General features: G+C 39.2%; 1 protein-coding gene across 2 annotated transcripts in view; it reads left to right on the top strand.

Annotated features, from left to right (window-relative positions):
• The window catches only part of STX7 (syntaxin 7), a 42,728-nt gene that overhangs the window by 21,781 nt on the left and 11,102 nt on the right, over positions 1-9,845 (top strand). For both annotated transcript variants that reach the window (XM_019538058.1, XM_019538059.1), the window contains exons 2-5: positions 4,498-4,567; positions 6,917-7,007; positions 8,123-8,260; positions 9,156-9,208. In XM_019538058.1, the coding sequence (XP_019393603.1) occupies positions 4,498-4,567; positions 6,917-7,007; positions 8,123-8,260; positions 9,156-9,208 (352 nt within the window). The remainder of the gene's footprint in view (positions 1-4,497; positions 4,568-6,916; positions 7,008-8,122; positions 8,261-9,155; positions 9,209-9,845) is intronic.

Raw genomic sequence — 9,845 nt, 5'->3', positions numbered from 1 at the left:
CCAACGCCCACCTTCCAGCTGTAATGCGAGCCCAGCTGGAAGTTGCGTAAGCCTAGCACAACCCCACTAACTGGAAGTTGCACCCAGGTTGTAGCCGACAGGGGAGGTTGGGGAGAATCAGCAGTGGCATGGGGACAGGAGAAAGGTGCTGTTTGTTTATCAGCCCGGGCCCATGCACAGACAAAGCCCTCCAGCTCTGCAGTCTGGATCGAGTGGGTCCACAAGTTATATGTTGTCAACACCTAGGCAAGGAGATTGGATAAAAAAACTTTTCTTGGTGGCTACATAAGATAAAGCAGTTTAGAAACCACCCTCAATCTAATGTATGTTCTGGTCTGTTCTGTCCGATTTCCTGGCTTTTTGGGATGCACAGGTATAATGAAATAAGTTGGCCCATGTACGCAAACTTATTTTATATTATTATTTCTATTTTATTATGCAAATTCTGACTTTGTTCAAAGGTATCAGAGGCCACAATACCTAAATTAGTGTTTAATCTACATTTCATCGCACTTAAAATTCATCCTCCAGGTGGCAGTAAAAACCTCCAATTTTGTAAGCTTTCCTGTGTCTGTGTATTATGTAGAGCACTTTCAAAAAGAGTTGTTTCCCTCCAAAGGGTATGCAGAAGTCTCTCTTTTTTTGGCAATTAAAATACTTAAGGTCTAATCAGATTTTTTTTTTTCTAATCCACATTCAGTTTAAAAATTATAGATTTGTAGAAATAGTATATCAGAAATCATTTGCTTCAAACTTTAGTGGCAGTAAAGCTTAATAACTTAGAGGCCATCAGCTATCCTCCAGATTCCTTTCATGGGGCCACTTGTCTTAATTACAGTTTCTTAACCTTTTGAAGCAGAGGTCAGCAACATATGGCCTGCAGCTGGCTATGGCTTGCAGAGCTAGATAGCTTTCTGCCTATGCCTGTGCTGAAGAGACTGGGCAGTGAAGAGTTATGCTAGGGCTGGTAAGTGAAAGCTGTGCCCAAGTTGCCATCGCTTCTCCCCATCCTCTGCTCTCTAGCTGCAGTGTGGCTAGCTTTTAGCTGGTCGGGGACTCAGCTGGAGCTGGGCTTGAGCTGCACAGCTTCTAGCTGTGCCTGCATTGCTACCAATGGGTGGTGGGGAGAAGTGGAGGCAATGCAGATATAATTTCAGCTGCTCAGCCTTGGTTCAGTTCCCCATGGGCTGAAAGCTGCATTTAGGACCCAGCAGGAAGTGGGGGAAGGGCTTGGAAAAGTGGCAGCAGCGCCTAGCCCCAGTGCAGGTTCAGGCAAATTCTCCTGCTGCTGATGCACCTAAGGTGGCCATCATAGAGGACATTCCAGTTTTCTGCTACTCTGTCCTCTATTGATATGAAACCTGACACCTTTATGCCCTCTATTTTTATCTTGAAAAATAGCTCTTCACTTCACAGTCTCTTCTAGAACTGCATTGTATAATCTGTCTTGTAAATCCATAAACTTCATCTTTTTAAAAGCAGTTGCTGTTCTTTCCCCTGCCATCCTCTGATTGGGGCTCTATTCCAGAATCTCACTCCTCAGAGAAAAATCCTCACTCTCTTTCCTTCAAGAGAAAAATAGAGGACATAAAGGCATCAGGTTTCATATCAATAGAGGACAACCGGACTGTCCTCTATGATGGCCACCCTAGATTCATAGATTGTCAAGTCTGAAGGGACCACAAAGGATCATCATGTCCGACTTCCTGCCCCTGGTAGGAAAGAGGACCAAGGTCAGATGACCCCAACCAGGTGACTATCAATCCTCCTCTTGAAGACCTCCAAGTTAGGTGATGGTACCACCTCTCTTGAAAGCCCATTCCAGGTTCTGGCCACCCTTACTGTAAAACGTTTCTTCCTAATGTCCAACCTGAATCTACTAGTTTGCACCCATTATTCCTCGTTACTCCCAAATAGCACATCTCCAATTCCCTGTTGTCCTCCCTTGATAAACTTATAGGGGGCTACAAGGTCTCCCCTCAGCCATCTCTTGTGAAGGCTGAAGAGATCCAGATCCCTCAACCTCCCCATGTAGGGTCTTTCACAGAGGCCACTAATCATGTGAGTGGCCCGCCTCTGAACCCTTTCCAGATTCTCTGTATCCCTCTTGAAGTGCAGTGCCCAAAACTGGACACAGTACTCCAGCTACAGCCTGACCAATGCCACATAGAGGGGGAGCATCACCTCCCTTGATCTGTTGGTCATGCATCTGCTAATGCACAACAAGATGTGATTGGCCTTGTCGATGGTCTCGTTACACTGCTGGCTCATGTTCATCTTGGAGTCAGCTGTGACTTCAAGATCCCTCTCAGGCGCTGAGTTGCTGAGGAGGTCATTCCCCGACCTATAGGTGTGCTGGGGATTCCTCGTCCCTAGGTGGAGTACCTTGCATTTATCTTTGTTGAATTGCATCCTATTTCATTCTGCCCATTGGTCCAACCTGTCCAGATCGGTCTGTATCTGCTCCCTGCCCTCCTGTGTGTTAATTTTGCCCCATAACTTGGTGTCATCTGTGAACTCGCAGAAGGTGTTCTCCACACCCTCGTCTGAATTGCCGATGAAGATATTAAATAACACCTGTCCAAGGATCAAATCCTGTGGGACCCCACTGCCCACTTTGATGCATCACCGAAGCCATCTGACTCGGGCTGTTCTGGTCCCTGTTTTAGAGTAGTTGAATTAAACAAATTTCTAGTTAGTTGAAGGATTTTGTGGGGGGAGTTATCCCCCTGTCATTGTTTCTCATATCCATTATATATCTAATGTGATCACAACCTATTTCAGCTTAGTTTTTCAGTGCTAACATGGTAGTTAACAAGGCTTGACTTCAGTAAACTTTACCTAAATATCTTGGTCACTATATTCATTAGATACTTTGACATGGCCCTATCTCCAGAAGATCTCTCAAATTTGCCACTAGGTGGCATTGTTCACAAACTATGCTAATGGTTCAGGCTCCTTTTTAATATTTTTTTTTTCCAAATTCAGCTGAAGTTTTCTTAAAACCTAAAACAATATTAATTCCTTTATATTTATAGAAATACTTTTAATAACTTTTACTGTAAAGTCAACTTTTGGGTGTCCTGAATGATCTGCTGCTTTTTTAAGACCTGAAGGACACCTTGTTACCTGAAAACTCCTCCAACAACTTTCCCAGCTGCACAGTTAGTCCAGTTAAAGATATTACAAAAACCTCTTGCTTCCCATACATTTTTCTGAATGGTTGCTGCTACAACACCACTGCAATTCTACTACAGACTTTCTGAAGTCTTTAACTTGACACTGTTTGGTGTGTCCAAATATGAGTTCTAAATTCCCATGAAATCAGTTGTCCCAGATTTGTAATTTCATTTTTATTTCCATTACATAGTAAGCAGTTATGATAATGCTGAGTATCAGAACATTTGACTTGCATATGAGTACAATGTAATGTTTCTTCAAAAACCACTCAATTAAAAAAAGGGGGGGAGGGATTCTTACTTTTATCCAGTGAATTAATATAAAATATAAAAACTTTCACTAAACTGAAATATTACTTAATAAATAAAATGTTATCACTTTCATATATCCTGCCACAACATGCTTCCTGGGTTTAGCACAGATAACTGATTTCAGAACTGCAAAACATAATTATAATTTTCTTCAAAACTTGCTAATACAGTGTGCACTTGTTAATGTTCTGAATTTCATTACATCATCACATTTGCTGCTGTCTGGGTGGGTAGACAAGCTTGAATGAGGATAGTCACAAGTGTACTTCAGAGGAAGACAAGTAACTGTTGATAGAGAAGTGGGCAAAATAGTTTCTCTCTCTCTCCCCCCATTAAACTCTGTGTTTTATTTTCTAAAAATGTGTAAGCATGTATCAAGCTAGATATACCACTGATGGGGCTAATTTTGCAAAGTAAAAATGACCTGTGTGTAGTATTCAGCCAAACATTAGCTTAAAAGCAAAGCTCAGGTACGTGCTCATTTTGAGATTCATTTTATAGAACAATCTTAAATGTTGAAAAAATTCTGAGTTTTTCTTCTGGGATGTAATGAATGACTTAAAAAAATTTAGTTGAATTAGCCTGACTTCTTAAACTCACTATTTTAAGTTTGTGTTTTATGAGCTCTCTCATTTCCAATGCAAGTTGCACAGGTTATTACAAGCCTATGAATTTGTACATTTTGTGTGTGCATGTTAGTTTCTATTTAATCTATAATATAAAAATGTTTTTAGTTAGTTGGGCTTAAATGTGCTAAAATAAACGTCATGAAATTATTTATATTGTCCCTTTCTGCCTAGTTCTTGCATCATGTTTTTTCTTTGTTCTGTAGCCCATGATTTAACTGTGGCTTATTGAAAACTTACTTTTTCCCCCTTGACCTACCGCAGTTGCACATATCAGTTTCCATCAACTGCTAAATGCTTTAGAATTATCAAGTAAAAATTCATAATGGTAAAGGAAGAATATCTGTACGCCATTAAAATCTCTTCCTCTTCACAAACAGCTGCAGAAATACAAAGAATACTATATAAACTTGGAACGCCACAAGATACGCCTGAATTGAGGCAACAGCTGTAAGTACTTCACATGAAATACTCTAATTTCACTGCATTGTAAACACTCTCAGTAGGTGATGGTGTGTTGTAGCAAAGTGCTCAGCTTTGTTGGAAAAGAAGAATAGAACTGAAATTTAAAAAAGTGGAATGATTTTAAAACATTCATCTTCGGTATTTTTGTGTACTAGAAGTTGCTTTGCTAGCCCACTTAACTAGCAATTGCCAATGCTTCTCCTAATCATATGTTGGGTACAGAGGTAAACAAGAGAAAACTGAGAACACTGGAAAGTGCTAACGCAACTCCAGGGCTTTAAAGGTTGTTGGCCTTTTAAATTCCGGAGAAAAAGTTTCAACACAGTAATGTGCTGGGCTTTTTGGTGGGAAACAGTAGTAAGTAGCATAAGAATGCAAAGACTTCCTTTTTATATAATAATAACCACAGTAGGAGGTGAAATTACGAAGTGAACACATGTCAAAAAAACAGAGGCAAGCAGAAGTGAAATCGGGGTAGTTGACAGAAGTTGTGTGTCTGTTCAGACATCTGAATATGGGCTTTTATTAGCATCCTGCTGAAAGAGGCTACTAGCCACTCTCCATTTCTCAGTACAAGGGTTCATAGTGATGGGCTTAAATGATCTGAAGTAGATGCCTTTGCCACTTTTACTTCCTAATCCTAACATAAATATACACAAACTGCATGGGCTACGCTGCCCTTGTGGGTGAGAAAGTTGATGGGAGTCTCTGTGGCTGTTAATACTGCTCTGTGGTCATTGAATTACACCAGGAAGTTTGTAATTTGACCAGGGGCATCAGAGGGCCAAATCACTTTCAATTATCAGCTCTGGGCTAGAGTTATAAAATTAACCACATGCTTTAACCCTGGGTCCACCAGGGATTTCCCACTTAAGACAGCGATTGAAAGTAAACTTTAGCAGTTACATGGTAACTAAACTTCAGTTTAGTGAAATTCCTGCTTCACTTGGCATGAGTCGAGGTAAAGAAAATGCTGCTGACCATTGGATATCAGTGCAGCTTCTCCTTCCTTAGTAATTTTTTGCACATGACTTAACATGAAAATCATTTTTTTGTAATACATAATTGCATCCCTGCAGTAGTTGAAAATTGGATCTTGGTTAGTATGGTTTTATCAGTTTTATAGAGTTTTACTTGGATGAGGTACTACATTTGCAAGTAAGGGTATGCCTTGGCAATAAAAGGTGCTCATTTAGACGTACCTGCACAAGCTTGGATAGCAGTGGCAGTCTAGCTTTGAAAAGCTGGCTGATCACCTGGCTTTTACTCAAGTCTCTTTTGAGTTCTGAGCACACATAGCTAAGCTGTTAGCTCGAGTGCCTGTGCAGAAGTGCAGTCAAAGCCTAATGGCAATATAGTTATGTTCCTTAATCTGTATGACCAAAATTGATTCAGTATGTGATGATGGGGAAAATGACAGAAAGGCCTAGAGGTAGAATTACCTACTCACTGAAACTAGGGAATCCATGTTTTGCCTTCTATGTGGGTTTGTAGTCTGGGAACACTTGGATCCATGGCTGCTCTTGAATGTCCAGAAGTCGATGTTTTGAGATGTTATACTCAAGCCAAAGAGCAGGCAATAATGCATTTCCTGTATTAATATGGTGGATGTACGGTGCATTTTGCCAAACTCTGCTTTTTTTTCAAAATGAAGTAGCCACTGGTCTTATGAAGATCATGCTCTGGTAATTTGAGCAGTGCCATCTTCCTCAGTTGAAAGCAGTGATTGGGAGGGGTGATTCCTGGCTCTCCTTTATTTATTGAAAGTGTTGGCTTCTAAATCCTAATAAGAACCTGTTAAAAAATGGTGTCAGTTGTTGCTAAGAGGAAATAGTGGAGTGGGAATAGGCAATGAGCTATTGCAGGGAAGAAAGTGCAAAGGGGAAAGTAAAGAAAGGCACAGATATGGAACTGAACAAATGGTAAACAACAAAATTTTAGTCATTGCATTGATGTATGTTGAACAGAAACCTTTCACTTAATATTAGGAGTTGGCTTCTTGTGAATCAAGTGAACTGTATAGCCCTAGACTTGCACCTAGGCCTTGAAGTCCACAAAGAGTTGGATCCTCTGCTTTATTAGATGACCAGCTGTCTTGTGGCCATTTTTACTGTCACATTATTAAATTCAGCATAATCTATGTCAAGGTCTGTCTCTGATTTAAAACAATTCTGGGTGATCAGTTCTTCTGAGATGTACTGAAGAATGCAATGGAAATGCCATAAATATTTAGCAAGACACTTAACATTATTCTAAAAAACACTTCTCATCCACCAACTTGTTGTAGCAAATTAACCTCCTGCTGGCTGTAATGAAACTTTGCACTTGGTCTAGGCAACAGAAGCAACAATACACGAACCAGCTTGCCAAAGAAACGGACAAATACATTAAAGAGTTTGGAGCTCTGCCTGCAACAAGTGAACAGGTATAAAACTAAAAAACACGGCTCACTTGATCCGTAGTTCTCTGAAAGTATTTTAATTACTTAAATTCTGTACATGTAGATTTTACAACAAATTAATCCTGTGTTGTTACAATCAATATATGATGCTTTGTAAGCTGCTTTGGAACAGGTCTCAGTTACAGCAAAATTCAGAACTGACTTAAGGATGAGAATTGCTATCATACATTGCTGCTGATGAGCATTTTGACTTCAGGATCAAGAGATTTTATAAGTGTCTGGTACACACTGTCAGTGAAATATTGTTTAAGTTTTTCTCACATTTTCAGATTTAAGTTTGGTACGTTAGATACCATTTTACCTAAAGCTGTTTTATAGCATCTCTTGCTTGACTCAAAGTGGAAAATCTGGGGTGAGAATCTAATTGTGGTGTTAAACCAGATGCCTTTCACCATCCTCATACCTAACTCTAGGATGAGAGGTAGTGTTGATTGACCACGGGCAAGTTGCAGATGACAAAATCAAAGGGAGAGTTCATGTATGTGGGCATGAAAATCTAGATCAGAACTTTTGCACTCCTAGTGTCTCCATACAGTCAAAATAAAAAACTGAAATTGATGCTTTTTTGTAACGGAGCACCTGGGGGGCAAGCCGATCGCTTTCATTGGATATTATGTGGAACACATTCAGCACATTTTTAGTTGAAGAAAGCCTCAGTGCCTCCTTGCTCTGGCTGTTTTCACAGAGCTTAAATTTCACTAACGAAATGACTCAGTGGCTACACAGTTAACTAATTACCTGGTTAATACATAATAAGTAAAACTGATATTTTAACTGTTTGCTAACAGAAAGATGCCTGGACCTGTCCTTATAGCAACCTGTTCAGTAACAATAATAGCTAAAAATGCATTGGGTTCCTCATACTGCTTTTCTGCAAATGTTTTGTGTGACCCTAGATTAAACAGAAAGTGGTTTGTGCAATGAAATTGGGAGGGAACCTGTCCATTCTCTATTTGACATGTAGGTCACACTATGGAATACTTTTGGGAACCCTTGAAATAAGGTATTGCTGAAGTCTGAAATAACAGCGAGCTCGATCAACTTTCTAAAAATGCTGTCCAACTTCTTTCCTTTTGTAGCGTCAAAGAAAAATACAAAAAGATCGTCTTGTAGGTGAGTTTACTACTGCGCTAACCAACTTCCAAAAGCTCCAAAGGCAAGCTGCAGAAAGAGAGAAGGAATTTGTAGCCAGAGTGAGAGCCAGCTCCAGGGTATCTGTAAGTACCACAAAACATGCTAGTAAACTCACTCTTGTGTTTTTTACTTTACAGTAATAGAATTTTTTGTTATAAAGCATGCTACTATTAATTTTACAGACTGGCATTCTTACAACTTTTTCTTCATTGCGGGAGGGCTAGAATGCACATTTAACATGAACATAGTTGAATCTTTATACTGTGCACCCTTCCAACACAAGTACTTTACAGAAAATCTTATTTCATTTTAGTTTAATGAATTATCTTGCATTTTAGTTTAGTTTAATGAATTACGATGAAACAACTTCATCATAACATAGTTAAACCTTGTTTTTTGGCCCTATCTCTGTTCCTATGTATAATTTGACAGACATTATTAATAATGCTCCTGAGTGTGATGTACCACAAGAGTTATGATTATCTAGTTCCTTAAGTATACAGGATTTTCATGAACAAGAGGATCTTTGCCAGAGCCCTTTGTATAATTAAATCTATTGTGCTGAAAAGCAGAATGTTGAGTGTGAGTACTGGCCTTCATTTGGAGTGTCTTTGTCAGTCTCAAACTGGACTTTATAATTGCTGAGAAAATAAAATTGAATATCAAAATAATCTTGTGACTTTTTATAGAATGCACTCAATCCTAACCTTTGACTTTATGCCAGTATGCACTGCTGTACTGATAAAATAGTTAGCACATTGTTACTGAGCTGCATATTTGTTGCTCTTGCTTCAGTTTTACGCATGCAGAGGGCAACCCAAGGCTGAGAACACGTTAAATCATGTTTCAGTTTTAAGTTAGGCTAAGCTATGAAGCACTTAATTGTGATTCATTATGGAAATGCTGACAAATGTTTGGAGTCTCTTGCATAATCAAAATCTTTTTTTCCTTTTTTTTTTTTTTCTTTTTTTGCTGTAGGGTGGTGGTCCAGAAGAGAGTTACAGAGAAGGAACACTCGTTTCCTGGGACAGGTAGGATGAATATAATTGAAACCTTATTGCCTAAAATGGCAAAAATTGGTTAGCTCTGATAACTGAGACTTGGGTTTATTTTGGGGTGTGACAATGAACTACAGTAAGAGAATGGTTATTATTAAACAGCATTTTAAGGTAACGATACAGTGCTTTTAAAAGTCCACTTTTGATGTTAAACTTGCTCTTCTGAAGATTTTACTGTGCCTCTAAATGTTAACAACTATACATTGCTAATACTTGACCTTAATTTTAAATTTTGTAGGACAGCTTGAAAAATATTTCTATTTTGTATTTATTTTAAAAATATTGCCTGGTTAACATTATCTAATATTTTAACACTTACCTGTTCAGCAGCCACCATAATTAATTTTGATCCATCTCTTTGAGAGGGGAAAAAAAGAACAACAAGATCTAGTTAATACTAGAGGTGCACTGATGCATCGGTCTATATTGTATCGGTACTGATAAAAGGAAAATTGACATAATTGGCAATCAGTTTTTTTTTCTGGCTGATGTTGCCTATAAATGCCACGTGTTTGCATGCAGCTGCAGCATGTATGTGGTTGGCCTGGCAGCTTGGAGAGGGTCTGGCTGGTAAGTCTGTTGGGGTGAAGGGACAGAGGGGAGGGAAGGG

This window comes from Crocodylus porosus, unplaced genomic scaffold, assembly GCF_001723895.1.
Source record: "Crocodylus porosus isolate Cpor-Errol unplaced genomic scaffold, CroPor_comp1, whole genome shotgun sequence".
In the NCBI taxonomy this organism is placed as follows: Eukaryota; Metazoa; Chordata; order Crocodylia; family Crocodylidae; genus Crocodylus; species Crocodylus porosus.
The sequence above is the reverse complement of the archived record's forward strand: the minus strand, read 5'-3'. Positions and strand labels throughout refer to the sequence as shown.